The sequence below is a fragment of the Aotus nancymaae genome, unplaced genomic scaffold (genome assembly GCF_030222135.1).
Source record: "Aotus nancymaae isolate 86718 unplaced genomic scaffold, 86718_ANA_hifiasm-v0.15.2.pri h1tg000011l, whole genome shotgun sequence".
NCBI lineage: Eukaryota > Metazoa > Chordata > Mammalia > Primates > Aotidae > Aotus > Aotus nancymaae.
The window spans coordinates 72813064-72832540 of NW_026988422.1; the positions used below are offsets into that span (position 1 = coordinate 72813064).

The 19477-nt window shown below is 48.1% G+C and overlaps 1 protein-coding gene across 12 annotated transcripts in view; it reads right to left on the reverse strand.

Moving 5' to 3' along the window:
* Nucleotides 1–19477, reverse strand: part of FOXN3 (forkhead box N3) — a 467496-nt gene that overhangs the window by 252620 nt on the left and 195399 nt on the right. For 7 of the 12 annotated variants that reach the window (XM_012453090.2, XM_012453093.2, XM_012453089.3 and 4 more), the window contains one exon: nucleotides 10544–11100. In XM_012453090.2, coding sequence (XP_012308513.1) covers nucleotides 10544–11086 — 543 coding nt within the window. In that variant the 5' untranslated portion in view covers nucleotides 11087–11100. Of the gene's footprint in view, nucleotides 1–10543; nucleotides 11101–14184; nucleotides 14201–14753; nucleotides 15117–16499; nucleotides 16515–18583; nucleotides 18602–19477 lie in introns of those variants that run through there. The other 5 variants (XM_064375138.1, XM_064375142.1, XM_021675700.2 and 2 more) reach the window with 5 other exon arrangements.

Sequence of the window (19477 nt, forward strand, 5' to 3'; positions counted from 1 at the left end):
ATCTTACATAGCAACCTATCAAGTTATTACTAAAAGAACGACTTCACACTACCCTCTATCTTCAGCTATGTCTCCCTGCTTGCTTTCTTATCATCCTTGGCACACACTACATCTTCACCTCAATCAAGCTATTGCTTTTGATGATATTAAATGCAATTTAACCAGAATATCTTAAAGCAAAACCTTGGCTATTTGGAAGGTTGAAAAAATGGGTCAGCATCTCTGCTTTGCTTAAGTTACCAATGCAATTTAAAGTTTTCCACTTAGCATCCTAGCTCTTCCAACAAGTCCCTATCTTTATTTACATAACCTTCCAGCCACCATCTCCCTCCGTCCTTTTCTCAGACACTGTTCTGACACATCCTTTGGGTCCAGCAACATTGGTCTCCTAAGCATCTAAGACCTTTGTCACTGAAAACTCTAAGTTTGCTTGGCAACAGAACCAACATTTAATTTGGGGTTGCAATGGATCAGGCAAAAGAGTCCATTTCCCAGACTTCCTTGCATCTAGAAGTCATGTGACCAGGCTCTAGCCAATAAGATGAAAGCAGAGAATGGGGTTTCCAGGAAATCCCCTTAAAATCAGGAAGTCAGCAAGACTCCCTCCTGTCCGTCCCTGTACTCCTGTCTGTCCCTGTACTCCCCTTCTTGCTTCCTAAAATGAGAACCTGCTAGCTGACACCATCTTAGACCATGAGAAGACAGAATGGAAACCCGCAATGCCCTAAGAACAGCAGAGAAGAGGGAATGTGTGTCTCTGCCTAGCTCCTCAAGACTTATTTCATGTAATGGAGAAATACGCCCCAGCTTGTTTAAATCACTGTTACTTGGTTTTTCTACAATGAACAGTCAAGCTTCCTTCTGATCAATCCATCCGTGGAGGTCTAATGCTCATTCCCACACTGCAAGAATGCTTTGTTAACAGCTTTTTCAAGTGAACATAAGGAACATTCAAAACTCACCCATCATACCTTTTAGCTTCCTAGTGCCCCTCTTTGGGGAAGGGAAGCCGCCCTGACTAACTTTGATGATACCAACCTCACACTGATCAGCACACTTCCAGTACTTACGGTAACTTATTCTCTTTTATTTTGCATTATGTTTCCTGCTTCCCTGGAATGTAAACTACTAAGAATACTGAACGGCAAGAAGCAAATCGTACTCTTTTTTGCCGTTGTTGCTGTTGTTGTTGACATGGTCTCACTCTGTCACCCACGCTGGAGTGCAGTGGCGCAATCACGGCTCATGGCAGCCTCCACCTCCCGGGTTCAAGATTCTCCAGCCTCAGCCTCTGGAGTAGGTGGAACCACAGGTGTGTGGCACCACGCCCAGCTAATCTTTGGATTTTTTGTAGAGACAGGGTTTTACCATGTTGCCTAGGCTGGTCTTGAATTCCTGAGCTCAAAGAGATATGCCCCGCCTTGGCCTCCCAAAGTGCTGGGATTACAGGCCTGAGTCACCGTGCCTGGCCCTCAAATCTCACTGTAGCCTTTGACATAGCCAAATAATTCTACTGAAAACACTAGTAAGCAGAGGGCCCTCGAAGTCCCTGAAGTTACAGGAAATGAGATACTGATGGCCTACTAATATGAAAGCACTCCCTACAGGCACAACTTGAATAAATTTTTCCAGTCTGAAAACTTGAGGCCAGTGTTGAAGCCAATGTGGCCAAAGGATAAACACTTCCAGGGCTAGTTAGATATATTCACTGAGAGAAGCGGCAAACGAGCTAAAAAGACAAGGGGCCGGGCACGGTGGCTCACACCTGTAATCCCAGCACTTTGGGAGGCCAAGGTGGGTGGATCATGATGTCAAGAGATCGAGACCATCCTGGCCAACATGGTGAAACCCCATCTCTACTAAAATTACAAAAATTAGCTGGGTGTGGTGGCGTGTCCCTGTAATCCCAGATACTCTGGAAGCTGAGGCAGGAGAATCACATGAACCCGGGAGGCGGAGGTTGCAGTGAGCCGAGATTGTGCCACTGCACTCCAGCCTGGTGACAGCCTGAGCAAGACTCCATCTCAAAAAAAAAAAAAAAAAAAAAAAAAAGGACAAGGGCAGGGTCCACAAAACCAAAATCTGTCACAAAAGCCCCACCTAATAAACAAAATGCATCAAAACAAACATGGCATTCGCTTTTAAATATGTATGTGTTCATAGGCCAGTAGGCCAGGCACAATGGCTTATGCCTGTAATCCCAACATTTTGGGAGGCCGAGGCAGGAGGATCATTTGAGCCCAGGAGTTCGAGACCAGCCTGGGAAACATAGTAAGAACCTGTCTCTACAAAAAATAAAAAAATTAGCCAGCCCTGGTGGCCCACACCTGTAGTCCCAGCTACTCAGGAGGATCACTGGAGCCAGCAGGCCAAAGGCTATGGCGATCCATGAGCCATGACTGTGTCACTGCGCTCTAGCGTAGGCGACAGAGCAAGACCCTGTCTCAAAAACTAAATAAATAAACAAACAAACAAGACATATATATATGTGTGTATATATGTGCATGTGTGTATATATATACGTATATATATATGTATTCATCTTCTGTTTCAAGTGAAAAAAAGAAAAAGTCCACTGGAAAGGTAGTAACATTTCCTATAAAATCTAATACATCCCACCATCTCACCAAAACTTACGAACATTAAGATAGCCAGGGCTCCATGAAAGAGTATGGATTAATCCAAGCGACTAACTGCTGTTGTGAAAAAAAAGGCAAAACCCATAACTGTCTTTTTTTCCTGCCCCCGGTGATGGAGTCTCCCTCTGTCACTCAGGCTGGAGTGCAGTGGCACGATCTCGGCTCACTACAACCTCCACCTCCCAGGGTCAAGTGATTCTCCTGCCTCAGCCTCTCAAGTAGCTGGGACTACCAGTGTGTGCTACCATGCTCAGCTAATTTTTGCATTTTTAGTAGAGACGGGGTTCCACTATGTTGGCCAGGCTGGTCTTGAATTCCTGACCTCGTAATCCACCCGCCTCGGCCTCTCAAAGCGCTGGGATTACAGGCGTGAGCCACCATGCCCGAGCTAAACTCATAACTTTCAAATAGGAGGTCAGTGTGCCAACTTCTTATATTATTTACTGCAGAGAATTATCAATAAAAAGTAATTTCAAAGGAAAATCCCAGCCCAGCGGGGAAGGTTCTTCTTACCATCCTTTCTTGCTGGTTGGATATACAGGCAGTACAACAATGAAGTATCTGGTAGACTTATCCAGGTGCCACAAAGCCCCACCAAACAGAATGCAACATTTTCTCAATAGGGAGCAGGGGAAGATACTGGACAGATACATTGATAGGGCCCTCGCCAGAGCAAGACAACAGAAATGTGCCCCCAAATAAGACACCTAATTGCTGGAAGGAAGGCAAGTACAGTCTGGAAGGAACAGATTGGCAGGATGGGTCAGGGAGCCTTGTCAAGGACAGTGTTGCAATTTCTTGGGATCACCGAGGATGCTGGTATGATAGCCTTCCTGTTCCAGGGCCTGTGACAAGGCGGTATATTTATTTCCGGCCCCTCAGAGACCTGATAAACTCTGAACCTTCTGAGGTGACACAGTCTATAGCACAGACAGCAGAAAGCAGCCCACCTGGCAGTGGGCGCCAGTGAGGAAGAGCCCATCTTCAGGCAGAGCAGTTTCCGATGCTGGGCAAGGCAGCCCCAGGTAGCGGATGAAGAGGATCGTCACTTTACCCAGAGACCACAGAAGAATGTCACACACGTTACAAAGTTACACGTTCCACCCACCCAACGTTACCCTAATTCTTAGGAATTCAGACACCAGGACCAGACCACACTGTCTTCCAATGAGCATTATTTATCCAAAAAAATGTAAGTCATCTCTTCCTCCTAAAAGGACCACCAATGAGACAGGTAGGTTGACTGGTGTCACGGGAAGGGGAAATGCTCTTGATTCTGTGTTCACAACACCAGGAAGAGGAAACGAGAAGCAACTCCTTATGTGGGGTGCTGTCACACAGAGATGCAACCTCAGTTTCTTCTGTTGTTGTTGTTGTTTTTCTTTCTGAGACAGAGTCTTACTCTGTCGCCCAGGCTGGAGTGTAGTGGCGTGATCTCAGCTCACTGCAACTTCGGCCTCCTAGGTTCAAGCGATTCTCCTGCCTCAGCCTCCCAAGCAGCTGAGGCAGGAGCCCAGGATGGAGCCTGGAAACCAGAAGCTGAGCAGGCAGTTGTGTACTCTGTGCAGATGCAAGAACTTTACGTGTGCCGACAATTTAGCCCATCTCAACAGTACAAAAATATTCTCTATATTTGTCTTTCTCTATCCTGTACCCTCAGAGTTAATTTTAGGTTTATTTGGGTCTTTTCAATCCCTTATAACCCATATTTATAGGATATTTAAAGGAAGCACAGAGAGATCATCTGTGATGTCTTATGTAGCGTGGTTGTTACATAAGAAATTGTCAATTACTCTTACCTATACTGAAATGTTTGAATTGTAAATGTCATCTGCTTCAAAATACTTCAGCAGGGCTGGATGCAGTGACTCATGCCTATAATCCACAGCGCTTTGAGAGGCTGAGGGGGGAGGATTGCTTGAGGCCAGGAGTTTGAGACCAGCCTGGGCAACATGGCAAAACCCCATTTTCTATGAAAAATACAAAAAAAAGTTTAGTCTCAAAAATAAATTAAATAAATAATTTTAAAAAAAAGAATTGGAAGGAGTTAGGATGAACTCACGATCTTCACTTACTAGCTGTGTAGCCTCTAGCAAGTTACTTAACCACTCAGAGCTTAACTCCTCATCTATTTTAAGAAGGAAAATAATAGGGCCTACTTCATAGGGTTTAGTAAGGAAGAAATCAGATACTGCATATGGAAAGCACAAAGCAAGCATGCCTATATTTACAAGCTAAAACTGTGTTTAAAGCACTCGGCTCTGGATATAATAAACATACTTTTGTACAGTGTTTCCTTTATAAACCCTTTGATGACAATGTTTTTTGTTCAAGTAGCAAGAGGAAAGGTTACAAAAAAAAAAGCACAGAAATAGAAATACACACATACTTTCTAATCCAGTCTAGAAAAAAATGACTGCATTCTACTTCTCATTTACGAATAGGTTAGTACACACCAATCTTATACTCCTAGGTAAGACCTGTATTTAGGGAGGGTAAAGCTTAATCCCAGACATTAAAACTCTACCTTAATTGATTTAAGCACAGATCATCAATAGACAAAACAGAAAAACAAACAAACAAAAAAACTGAGGAACTTTATAGAGTAGGGAACAGTGACCTCACATGAACCCATGGCTCAATCTCAGCTTCCCCAAGAGAGGGATGACCAGGAAGGACACAGGACAATCCGGAATGTGACCCAGACATAAGTACTTCCTTCCATTTGACAGGAAACAGAAGGGGAGGGAGAAGCAAGTTACATGAAATCGCAAGGAAGTAAACAGAATGCAAGCAGTCTGCAGCATAAGCCATGGGTGTCTTTTAACAAGGAAGGGAATGAAAAAGGGAAGAGGACATAGGAGTGCTACAGACGGACACAGACAGGAAACATCACAAAAGGCACTGCATGAACCACATTTGGACCCTAATTCAAATATTTTGTAAACAGGGATATGTGAATATGGACCTGGTATTAGGCAACACCAAATAATTGTTCATTTTGCTAGGCGGGACATTAGCATGGTTGTTACGTAAGAAATCGTCAATTACTCTTACCTATACTGAAACATTTGAATTGTAATTGTCATCTGCTTCAAAATACTTCAGCAGGGCTGGATGCAGTGACTCATGCCTATAATCCATAGCACTTTGGGAGGCTGAGGTGGGAGGATTGCTTGAGGCCAGGAGTTTGAGAACAGCCTGGGCAACATGGCAAAACCCCATTTCTACAAAAAATACAAAAAAAACTTTAGCCAGACATGGTGGTGTGCGCCTGTAGTCCCACCTTCAGAGTCTGAGGCAGGAGGATCGCTTAAGCCTGGGAGTCTAAGGCTGAAGTGAGCCATGATTATGCCACTGCACTCCAGCCTGGTCAAAAGAATGAAACTCTGTCTCAAAACAAAAAAACAAAAAAACAACTTCAGAAACAGCAACAACAAAAAAGAATAAATAAAATAAGTGGGACCAACCCTTGTCAACTACTGAATTGGGATGTGTGTTATGTGGGTATATCAAATCATTATACTATTCTAGTTCTGTGTATGTTTGAAATTTTCCATGATTCAAAAATAAAAATAAAACTCTTATCTTTTGAAATCCTTTCAGAGATAAAATGAAAGCCAAACTGTCAAACTGTCTCTTTTGCCTTGACTTACTCATTCATGAGAACATGCTCTTGATGAAATCTCAGCAACTGGAAAGACCTCTCGAGGGCACCTAGTTCAGGGATTCTCAAACCTGGCTGCTTGTTGGAAACACCTAGGAAGCTTAGCAGAACGACCAGTTTTCCCCATTCCACTTCACACCTAATGAATCACAATCTCCAAAAAGAGGCCCAAGAAAATGGAATTTTTTTTTTTTGAGACAGGGCACCCAGCCCTGCTGAAGTATTTTGAAGCAAATGACATTTACAATTCAAACATTTCAGTATACTTAAGAATAACTGACAATTTCTTACGTAACAGCCATGCTAATGTCCCACCTAGCTCTGTCACCCAGGCTGGATCTTGGCTCACTGCAACCTCCACCTCCTGGGCTCAAGCCCTCCTCCATCTCAGCCTCCCAAGTAGCTGGGACTACAGGTGCATGCCACCATCCTCAGCCAATTTTTTTGTATTTTCTGTAGAGACAGGATTTCACCACGTTGCCCAGGCTGGTCTCAAACTCCTGAGCTCAAGTGATCCTCCTGCCTTGGCCTCCCTAAGTGCTGGGTTTACAGGTGTGAGTCACCGTACCCGGCTGAGAATTGCTTTTGAAGAGCCACAGGTGATTCTGATGTAATCTAGTATGTTCCTTCCTCAACATCCCAGCCAAACTGTTGTCCAGCAGGGCATGTGTTCCAAGCCCTCAGGGACAAGGATCACCCAGGATCCCACACTGTCACTGCCACATCAGGCCTAACCGTATTCTTCACTTTCAGAAGAAAATTTAAAGTGGGATAGCTAATTCACTACATAGAGCTTGCAAGGCTTCAAATTTCCCATTCAGTTTAAGGTGTTTCTCACCAAAATTCAGGTGCATTTAGTCACTGTGCCGAAGCCAACTTCAGCGTGGGAGCTCCCGCCAAATAAAATCTCCTGGGAATAAACAAGTTTACCCATAGAGTTAAAGGAGCTTTCACTGGGCAGAGTATCAGGGAGAATGCCATAGTAGCAAACCCCAAGTGACTGGGCCAGGTCAATGCCCTGGAAGGACCTGGGTATACCTGAGCACACCTGGGCGTCGGCGCCTCTCACAGCAGCCAGCAGCTGGCCCGGGGGAACCCAAGAAAGAGGAGAAAAGTGGAAAAACTCACACCCCTTGCTTTGTTCTCACAAAATGGCAAATGCTGGGAACAAACTCCCAACCACAAAACTGACTGGCATTTGATCAGAAACATGTCAATACAGGTCAGGATGGCTGGGAAGCCAGAACTGAACGTTTCATAACATTAACAATCCCAAGTCTTTAAAATATTCTCTTTCAACAGGTGATATCCTCATTTATTTGGATTGACAACCTTCACCCCTGGAACACATGACTCCCAGAATCCAGTGGTGGGGGGTCACATGGGGGAAGAACAGCTCCTCCCAGCACATCCAACACCCACTTGTCACTCCCAAGGCTGACTGATGAATAATCCTCCTAAGTCTTGCTGCACGCTTTGGCGTTGGTCTTTTCTAACATTTCAGAGTAAGCATTTGCTAAATTACTTTTATGTGGACCGGCATTATGTCAAACACCAAGACTCAGGCATGCAGGAACTTGCAGACTCGTTTCACACCAAACTAAACACCCTGTTTGTTGCTTTATCACTGCTACGTGGCTTTGGGGGACCTGAGCAGTTCTCTGTCTGGAATTGCTTTCGAAGACTTTCCCTTTCTTGTCATAAAGATCCACCTATATAGAAGCTTTAAATACCACAGACTTGGTTCTTTACAGAAGAGCAGTGAATGTCCTCTAAGCTCAAAGAATAATCTTAAAGCACTCAACAAAGCCAACTCCAGAGGTGGCTCTCCGAATGCCCAACCTGAGATACGGAGGGAAGGAGACAGCACTTCGTGGTCATGGAAATTCCTATCCCTGATTAAAGGGACACACTTTGATGGTTACAGCTACACAAAAATAAGGACCTAGGGAGGAGGGGCCCAGTAACTTATAAATATTCACATCTGCACACTTGACCCAGGCATCATCTGCACCAGTGATCAAAGTAAATCTCTCGTTAGTGCCCACATCTTTCCTCCCAGGCAACACCCCTCCCCAAACCCTGCTTCCCCACCCCCCATCTCAAACAGAAACTTTGAGTGAAGAACATTTGCACGCAAACACGTCCAATTTGAGCAAGGAGAAATACGGCTGGGCCACTTCCTGATTCATACTCTGCCATGCCAAAGACAAGGAGAATATTCTCAGGCTCAAGATTCTACTTGAAACAGTGACAAGCTGCCAGAGAGAAAGAAATTAAACTCCCCAGCCCCGCACAGCCACTGACCCCACACAGTGGTGGTCCTACACCCAAACCTGAACTGCAAAAAGAGGGAGACCCAGAGCCCCAGCTGCACACAGCAGCATTATTCACACAACACACAAAGTGGGAAAACGCAGTCACACGAAAACTTAGCAGAGGGAACGTTTTCTGGCAGTTTATCTTAACTGTAGCCGCATCACTTTTCAGGACTCAAAGTCAGAGCACAATTTTGTTTTCCACTTCTTAACAGTTGCCCAATTTCTACTGAACCTATTATATTCCTTAAAATAAAAATAGGCCAGGCGTGGTGGCTCATGCCTGTAATCCCAGCACTTTGGGAGGCCAAGGTGGGTGAATCACTTGAGCCTTGAAGTTTGAGACTAGCCTGGGCAACATGGTGAGACACCATCGCTACAAAAAGTATAAACATTAGCTGAGTGTGGTGGCGCACACCTGTGGTCCCAGCTCCTTTGGAGGCTGAGGTGGGAGGATCACTTGAGCCCAGGAGGTCAAGGCTGCAGTGAGCTGTGATCACACCACTGCACTTTAGCCTGGGTGACAAAGCGAGACTCTGGTCTCAAAAGAAAGAAAAGAAAAGAGGCCAGGAACGGTGGCTTATGCCTGTAATTCCAGCACTTTGGGAGGCTGAGGCGGGCGGATCACGGGGTCAAGAGATCGAGACCATCCTGGCCAACATGGTGAAACCCAGTCTCTACTAAAATACAAAAAAAATTAGCTGTGTGTGGTGGCATGTGCCTGTAGTCCCAGCTACTTGGGAGGCTGAGGCAGGAGAATTGCTTGAACCCAGGAGGCGGAGGTTGCAGTGAGCCGAGATTGCGCCACTGCACTCCAGCCTGGCGCCTGGCGACAAAGCAAGACTCTGTCTCAAAAAAAAAGAAAAAGAAAAGAAAAGAAAAGGAAAGGAAAGGGAGAAAAAGAAAGGAAGAAAGAAAGAAAGGAAATTATTAAAATTCACTGACCATATATAAATTTCACTGACCATGAAGTGCAAACTAAGGCTTTAAAGCAGGGTTCCCAACCAGGGGCCGTGTACCAGTCAGTGGCCGATCAGGAACTGGGCCACACAGCAGAAGGTAAGCATCGCCTCCTGTCACATCAGCGGCAGCATTAGATTCCCACAGGAACACGAACCCTTCTGTGCACAGGACAGATCTAGGTTGCGTATTTCTTATGAGAATCTCATGCCTGATGATCTGAAGTGGAACGGTTTCATACCAAAACCATCCCTCCTGGCCCTCCACAAAATGGGATCCTAGTGCCAAAAACACTGGGGACTTCTGCTTTAAAGTCGATATTCAACCTTTTTAAAGTCACCGTCTAATAGGACCCTTACTCTGAGCCAGGAGTTTCAAAGTTGTCACTTATACAGACACCAGATTTCATGACAGTCACCCGGGCAACTTATGTCTGTTTGGTCTTAGAGTATAAGTATGCTCAAGTCTCTTCCCAACGTTCTTCACTGTCCACTTATTCCAGAACACTGGAGAAATTTCCCTTCTCCTAGTTCATATTTAGGGAAAAGAAGAAACACCATTTTTTTCTAGCCCGTGGTGGCAATTTTTCTCAAATATATATATACACATACTTCATGATTAATGGCTGCCCTTGGAATACCGACCTTTGTTAAGACTCTAAAACCAAAGTGACCCATCCACATTGAGGGATGATAACTGACAACCAATCAATTCTGCAAACCACCATTTTATCGTTATGGAAACCCTATCATGGGAAACCCTCAAATAGTACAAACACCAATAAACAGTACATAACTCATAGGCTTAGGGAAAGGAAGTTCTTCAAAATCATCTAAATGAATTAAATAGAATAAAACCTACTTACAACTGCTACTGCAATGTAGCGAACAGAAATTCATTTTTAATAGAGAAAAAGTAAAAAAAAAATAAAGCCTTGGGTTCTAGACACAGAGGCTTACCTGACTCCTCTCCTTGTCCACTTTCTTAAAACACTTATTCAATGACAAATTGTGTCTCACTGAGTTTTTCCACCCAGTAGGTGCATTTGCAAAATACGGAAAATGTTCCAAGATCCAGTTGTAGATATCCTTCACTGGCAGGCGCTTGGTTGGAGAGTCCTCAATGGCCATAAATATGAGGCAGCTGAAGGAGTAGGGGGGTTTGCAGTTAGGGTTCTGCCTGGCATCGTAGGGCATGTCAGAGTGGGCGGGGGACGGGGGGGTGTCGTCGTCCAGGTCCTGGACGGGGCTGACACTCCTGAGGACCGACTCCCCAAAGCTCTTCAACAAGTTCTTGCTCTCGTGCAGCCAGTTCAGGTTGGTCAGCTCTTCATCTTCCATGGCCCCCTCTTCTAATCGGATGTCAGGCAGAGAAAAGTCGAGGTCATCGTCTTCTTGAAGGGCCTTGGAGAAACCGCTGCCCCGGTAACACTGACTCAGTCCACTGGAGACACTAATTCCTGAGCTTTCTGGCTTCTTACTGGGAGGCATGACTGGACCCATTTACGTGAAGGCTCCTAGTAAAGACATCACAAAGAAATGATGAGCTGGTGAGGCCCAAAACAGAAAGGCAGACCATGCCCCTCTGATGCTGTCGCCTCCCCCCGCCGCCTCTATGGAACCCTGGCTGCACAGGAACACCACCTTGTGACTCCCACACTGAGCAACACAACCCCACAATTCCACCGAGAGATATGCTGATGAGAAAAACCAGCCCACCATTCATCTGGCAAGGTGGCCTGATGCCCCTTAAATAAGACAAGACTGATAACACGGCCAGGCACGGTGGCTCACGCCTGTAATCCCAGCACTTTGGGAGGCCGAAGCAGGAGATTGCTTGAGACCAGGAGACTACTATTAAGCTACATTAAATTTCATTGCAATTTTTTTTTCTTCGAGAACAGAAGAAAAGCAAGTAACTTCAGGCACCACACCAATACATGGAAACATAAGACAGGCCATTAACTGAAATTAGAACTGGTGAAAAAAGTCAGGAGAGCAACTGCCAGTTTTAAGACAGGTAGACAAATTCAACAAACATGCCACAGAATTCTATCCCTCCACCCCTACCCGCCACCATCCCCATTGTTATCAGTGACCTAGAACATGGAGTAAAATAACATCTGATGAGAAAAGAAAACGGGGAGGTGGTACGTTTACAAACAGAATGACCCCTACAGACACAAAGCATGTTCAACTCTCCAGCACCGAATGTAACATAGAAAGAACAGTAAAGATAACCAAAAAGGTCTCCCACTCTCTGTAGCGCTAAAACAATATGCTCGGTTTAAGAGTGTTAGGTTTTAATTCCTCCCACAAACAACCAGTAAGAAAATCAAGCATCTTCTTAGAAAACGAATGAACAGTCTAGGCAGGATGGCTCATGCCTATAATCTCAGCACTTTGGGAGGCCAGAGGCGGAAGGATCACTTGAGTCCAGGAGGTTGAGACCAGGCTGAGCAACATGGCAAAACCCCGTCTCTACTCAAAATACAAAAATTAGCTGGGTAGGGTGGCATGTGCCTGTGGTCCCAGCTACTTGGGAGGCCGGGTGGGAGGACTGCTTGAACCCAGTAAGTTGAGGCTGCAGTGAGCTGTGACTGCACCACTGCATTCCAGCCTGAGTGAGAGTGAGACCCTGTCTCACATTTTTTAAAAAGAAAGAAAGAAAATGAATGAACATATTTAAAACCAAAGACATAGGCCAGGCACGGTAGCTCATGCCTGTAATCCCACCACTTTGGGAGGCCGAGGCAGGAGGATCCCTTGAGCTCAGAAGTTCGAGACCAGCCTGGCCAACATGGTGAAACCCCATCTCTACCAAAAAAATACAAAAATTCACTGGGTGTGGTGGTGTGTGCCTGTAGTCCCAGCTACTTAGGAGGCTGAGGTGGGAGGATCACTTGAGCCCAGGAGGTTGAGGCTCACTGCACTACAGCCCAGGCAACAGAGTGAGACTCTGTCTCAAAAAAATAAATAAAATTAAAAAGGCAAAGACATGACCCTTCTATGTCTCTTAAATGTCTATTAACACCACATCTAAAACAACTGCCACTTCAGCTGGGGAAGTTCTATTAGGGAATTCTAGAAGGCATAATCCTGGGCACTAACCAACCAGCCAAGGGTGCCTGTGAATTACAGCACCTTCCCTCTTCCAACAGGTAGAACCTGCTACATGCAAGGACTAAGGGGGAGTTGATGTGAGATGCCCAACTCTTCAGGAGAGAAAACTTCATGAGGCATCGCAGTACAAACCAGGCAGGATGCACAGCGAGTATTTCCTTCTGTCAAATAAGGTGATTACTCCGACACATTTCAGAGAAAAAACAAGCTAGGATCTTTAGGCTTGAGAATACAACAGAGTCTGGTCCCATCCTACTTTTAACTTCTTTATGAATGAAATAAAGCACCACTTGTCTTTCTTGAAGTTTCCTCGGATCCCATCAGAAAATTTTCTGATGACCAAAATATGCACACAGTAGAGTATAAAAGAAAACTACCCAGCTACTGAAGTCAACTTTAGCTCCAAATGAAAGTTTTATGTCTCCTGAGCTTCCAAACAGGAAAATTATATCATGGCTGACAGTAAAGTAATTTAATTGCACTGTTGCTATGACAACATGCTGCTCTCTTTCTTTTTAATTTGCTTATTTGTCAGTAGCTTCCCAGAGGAACTAACACACTATTCTCCATGTTTCCTTTTGTTTTAAACAAACACTGCCAGTAATATGGTTTTAGAAGAAAAAAATGGCATTGTCAAGAAGAGAGGGTTATGGGAGTTCAGCACCCTTAGATTGTGTGCGCACTTTGTGCTGGGTCCCCGTGCCATCCAACTGCTCACTGCATCCCTATAAATCCCGCATTTTATAGCAACAGTGTGAAGAGCTGCTGATCACTACAGTTCCATGTTAAAAAAAAAAAAAAAAAAATACAGAAACAAACAAAAAAAAACAGTTCCCAGAAACCATAGCTGAGGAGTTTTCCATTATTATACTCTAACTACAGAATTCGCCAAATCTTTTTCTCCTCCTGTTTTAGAGGGGGAAAAAAAAAATCTGGATCATGTGAGTTGCAGTTAAGCAAACATTTTTAATCTGCTGCCAACAAGGCTGCTCCACCAGATACGCAAATAGTTATTCACTGGTGACCTCCTTACAACTTTTCTCTACACACACACACTCTCTCTTTTGTTTTTTTTTTTTATAACTTGCTGTGTTTTGTTACCCTTTTTATTTTTTTAAAGGAGAAAATACGGCAGGAAAGCTTAGTTTCTCGCCTAGCAATCAGAAGGTCTCCAAATAACTGACAAAGCCATTACTGGCCCAGCTCTGAACAGATGTTCGATGCGAACTTTTAAAAGTTAAGAAATCCTCGCAGAGCGGAACAGTGCAGTCGCGAGTTTGGGGGGGCCGGGTCCCCCGCCTCCCAGGACGCGCGCGCGCGCACGCGCTTCACTCTCATCTACTGTACTTGTCAAAAACATTTCAAGGGGACCTGCGGGAGCGGCGATTGGCTGCGCTCCGCGTCAATCAGCGGCGTTGCCAGGCAACGGGGGAAACTGCTCTTCTCCGCGTATACAGGGCAATTGGGAGCTCGCATACCTTCACTGCCGGTCAGATGTCATAAACCTTTTATTGGCCGCACCGCGGAGAGCCTCGAAAACAAATCAATAAAAGCTCGCCGTCCCCCAACTTATCCACGGCCCAAGGAGGGTTTCCAAGAGGGCCGGGATGAGGGGGGTCGGGCTTCGGGGGTCTCCGGAGACGTTCGTTGCGTGTGCCAAGTCTGCACAGTTTGGGGGGGGGGAATCTTTGTTAGGAGCCTGTTTCTCATCTTGGGGTCTCCTCTTGATCGGCACCCCCTCCCCGGCCCGGAACGGCGGGGACCCCGTCCTCTGCAGACAATACCAACTCTGTTCCTTGCGGGCGTCTTTTCGGAAACCGAGGCACCGGGAAGCATCACGCACGTCGAGGCAGGAAACTCTTCCGACCCGGCAACTTCCCGGCTCGGGGGCTCCCGGGACCGCCACCCGGCCCTCCCCTCAGGACCTGAGGGGTCCCTCGTCTTCCAAGAGCCTCGAGGTAGTCTCCAGCACCGTCTCAGACGCGCCCTCCGCCCCGGGTCCCCCCGGGCCCACGCGGGAGCCGGCGGGAGCGGGGCGCAAACTCACCTGGCCGGAGCGGGGCGCGGGGGCGCGGGGGCGCCGCTGCCCTTCAGCGGGAGCCGACAAACTTTCGCGGGCGCCCGGCGGGCATCGCTCGGTGGCCCCGCTAAGGACGCGCGGGCGCGGCGCGGCGAGCCCGGGGCGGCGGGCGGCGGGGGGCGGCCGCGGGCACGGGCGGCAGGGGCGCGGGGGTCGCGGCGCGGCATGGGACCTGCGGCGTCCGCCGGGCGCGCCGCGCGTCCTCCCGCCGGCCCCGCCGCTCTCCCCGCCCCGTCCCGCCTCCCGCTCGCCTCCGCCGCGGCGCGTCGGGCCGGGGCGCGCCGAGCGGCGAGAAATTGTTTCCACTGCAAACAAAAAAAGGCGACACATGACCAGGCAGGAGGAGGGGAAGCGCGGGGAGGGAGGAGGGCGGAGGGAGGGACGGAGCGGAGGGCGGAGGGAGCCGGAGAGAGGGAAAACGTGGGCCTGGCCGCCAGCGGCCTGGGGCGCGGGGCATGGACCCGCCGGGGCGGCCCCTGCCCGCGCCCCCCGCGCCCCCTGGGCGCAGCCAGGACCGAGTCGCGCGGCCTCGCCTCCTGGGCCCCGCGGGGCGGGGGGGTGACCGGCGCGGGTCCCGCGACCCGGGGCGACCGCGACCGTGGGCGGCGGGGCAGGTGGGGCAGGCGGCGCGTGCCCTCTCCCCTCCCTGGGCTCCGGCCACACGGGCGGGCCGGCGCTGCGCTGCTGGCAACGTGTCGCGGGAACGCTCCTACCCCATCTGCATGCCTTACATGGCTCGAAAGTAAAAATAAAAAGAATTACGATGCGGGCGAGGCTTGTAGGGTGAGAAGAGGAGATTCCACTTCTCCCCAGTGCTGCGTCCTGGTAGGACCCCCGGGGCCTTCAGATCCCTCTCCCAGCGCCCACCCCGTGCTCCGAAGGTAGGCACCGCGGAGTCCCACCCAGGTGGCCGCGTGTCTCCCGAGGGAGGGCGGGTGGCCATTACAGGGCAAGAGGCACGTCCTAAAGGCCACGCCGGTGGGGCCTCTCCAGTGGGTTGTGCAGAACGCCCCGGCCGGCCTAGAGCGAAAACAGGTCTCATTTCCATCTCATTTGAGCTCTCAGGAACCAGACTGACAATTCGCAAGCCACCCAGCGAAACGGTGAAGCCACCACTCTAAGCCTCTAGGCAGCTCCAAAGAATAGCACCCACTGGTAAAGCCAAACCAACCAGCCGCCTTGGGAGAGGATGAGAGGAGAGAGTCCAACAGGACACCCTGGTGGTGACAAAAATAAAAGTGTGATTGCACATCTCTCCCAGGTAGCCAAATTGGTTGTTTCCTCTACAGAGGAAAAGCCCAAGGCACCCTTCCTACCACCCACTCCTGAGCCGGTGGACAGGACATTGTGAGCTATCTGAAAACTGCAGAAAAACCAGCCAGTGGACCTGGAGTGAAAGCTGTCTAGCATGCAGTACTTTTAAACCTAGCCAAAAGGAGGGGTGAAGGGAAACACCAGCTAGGCTTCTGAAAATTTTTTCTATCTCAAAAAATAAGCCCCTCCATCTGAGATTCATTCCCCCTACCAAAGGTTCAAGATGGCAGGTGGCAGGTCTTCAGCGAGGATGCGCCTTTCAGACTCACCAGAGACCTTACTACTTCCAAATATTGTGGCATCTTTCCATCCAGAGATAGGTGGGTGGTGGAAGCCCAGGGATGGCCTGAGGTCATCCAGCCCCACCCCTTTGATTACTGAGCACTTGATGTGACCTACCCAAAGTCACTAAGCAAAAGGCGCTAGATGGCAGAGACAAGTGAGATGATTTCTGAAGTTTCACGCCAGAGATCCTCACTCAGGGTTAAAAGTGGTAACAAAGCCAGGATGAGACAATGTGTACCCTGCTCTCCTGAGGCTCTGGCTAATGCAGGTCCCACCTTCCATCAGGCATCAGTTGAGGGTGCTTATTCTCCACCAGAGGAACCAAGGCCAGAGAACTTTGTCCATGCCCTTGCTGGCCTGGAGAGAACGAAATCGCCTTACATCTTTCCCTTCCATCCCCAGCTCCCAACACCGTCCCCCGCCCCGTCCCCTAACCATACTCAAACAATAGCCAGAAATCTCTTTATATTAAGTAGAGGTGGCACCTTATTGTTCATCCACCCCAGTCCCCTCCTGCTTTCTCAGAGTTCAAAAAGAGGGGCTGTGCACACGGAATATGTCTTTTTTTTTTTTTTTTTTTTTTTTAAGAGACAGGGTCTCACTATGTTGCCCAGGCTGGAGTGCAGTGGCAATTCACAGGCGCGATCCCACTACTGATCAGCATGGGAGTTTTGACCTGCTCCGTTTCCGACCTGGACCGGTTCACCCCTCCTTAGGCAACCTGGTGGTCCCCTGCTCCTGGGAGGTCACCATATTGATGCCGAACTTAGTGCAGACACCCGATCGACATAGCGCACTACAGCCCAGAACTCCTAAGCTCAAGCGATCCTCCCACTTCAGCCTCCCGAGTAGCTGGGACTACAGGCATGTGCCACAGAGCCCGGCTTTTTTTTTTTTTTTTTTTTTTTTTTTTGAGACAGAGTTTCACTCTGTCACCCAGGCTGGAGTACAGTGGAGCATTCTCAGCTCACTGCAACCTCCACGTCCAAGATTGAAGCAATTCTCCTGCCTCAGCCTCCCAAGTAGCTGGGATTACAGATGTGCACCACCACACCTGGCTAATTTTTGTGTTTTTAGTAGAGACGGGGTTTCACCATGTTGGCCAGGCTGGTCTCAAACTTCTGACCTCAGGTGATCTGCCCACCTCAGCTTCCCAAAGTGCTGGGATTACAGGCGTGAGCCACTGCGCCCGGCCAGAGTATGTCATTCTTAAACCTCTTCGCCTCCAGTGTCTGAACCAGTCATCTCAGGTGAACAAAAATGACAAGACATAGGCTTGGGCCACAAGAAGCCATAAGCAGTCGGTGGAGTAGGTGAAATAGCCTACTTTAATTGTCTTGCCTCTCCTTCCTTCAGTGTGGTTTTGCTTCTTGCATTCTCAGACATTTTTCTTAATTTCTCTCTCCCATTATAGTTGCAACAAGAGATGTGAGAAGTGTCACCCTGAAGAGGAAATGGTAGACCAGCCCTGCTTGATGTGGACAGCAGAAGACACATATCTGCCTGTCTGTCTGAAATGGGGGATCCAGACCTTTACTGAAAGCCAAAGCAGGGCTTCTTGTGGCCTTTTCCACCTTCTAAATCCATAGAACCTCAGCTATGCGGCATGCTTCCTGACCTAGGGTGCAGGGACCAAATTCATTTAGGAACAACCCCATTCGCAATTCCCTCATGAACTTTCAGAAAGGACCCTTGTGTCTTAGATCCTGAGAAACCACAAGTAAACCAGTGGAATTGTCTAAACCATTATCTTATCTACACTGTTTTACAAACACATTTAACAGCAGAATCCTATATGTGCCCTAGAAATCGCTTTGAGAAACACTTATTTCCTTACTGGGGACTAATGGGACCATTCTGCCAACCCATCTGGGCACGGGCTGGAGAGCACATAAGTATCTGGGAGCTGGAAGACCTCAATTCTAGGCTTATACCCCCGTCAGCGTGGGACCTCAGTTCCTCCTCCAAAGAGAATGTCCCTCCCTTGATGTTTTGTACATTCTTTTGCTAAATGTTTCCCTGATCAAGGAGGTTAATTCCCCAGCCGGGCGCAGTGGCTCACACCTGTAATCCCAGCACTTTGGAAGGCCAAGGCGGGTGAATCATCTGAGGTCAGGAATTCAAGACCAGCCGACTGACATGGTGAAACCCCATCTCTACTAAAAATACAAAAATTAGCTGGGCATGGTGGTGCATACCTGTAATCCCAGCTACTCGGGAGGCTGAGGCAGGAGAATCGTTTGAACCCGGGAGGTGCAGGTTGCAGTGAGCCAAGATCATGCATTGCACTTCAGCCTGAGCGACAGAGAGAGACTCCATGTCAAAAAATAAAAATAAAAAAAAGAACATTAATCTCCCTACACACACAGTCACTGTCACTATTGGTTATTACAGCAGCATGGCTATTTATGGAATAGTCAAGTATAAAACCCGATACACCCCATCCCCCTTGAGATAGTACAACTAAGTGAGCAGACGCAGGCAGGAAGACCTGAGAGACTGTCCAAAATGGGAAGAGTCCCAGGCAGGCCTGGACAGACAGTCTCCTGGGGAGGGATCCTGCAAAGAGACTCCAGTACAAAGGATACATGAGAGGAAATACTGGGAGCTGGGCAGGCACACACTGCCTGGCTTCAGGGAACCCTCTGACTTTCCTGCTTCCCTCTATAGCTCTGCTCCACTCCCCGCCCTGCAGGTTGGCTTCCTCTGCTCAATGATAGCCACACAGGGCTGCCAGCGCCAAGCCCTGAGGCCTTCGGACTTTTACCACCCACCACCTTCAGACTGCCTCAAAACTTCCATGACATAGTTTAACTTCTCAGGAAAATAATGTGATTGGGCTAGACTGAGTCACGTGACTCCCCTCCATTCCCCCCCCGCCCCCAATACTTCCCCGCTCTGGCTAACAGCTGAGACAAGGGACATGGTGTAACATCTGGGGAAGGGAGGGGAGATGACTTTGGAAGCGGGATATCTAATAAGGGTGGGTTGGTCTTTAACCTGTGGAAATGGGGAAGGGGTGTTCTTGACCTGAGCTGCTCACCCGGGGATGCCTATCAGAACCATCCAGAAGCCACACCTAACCAACTAGA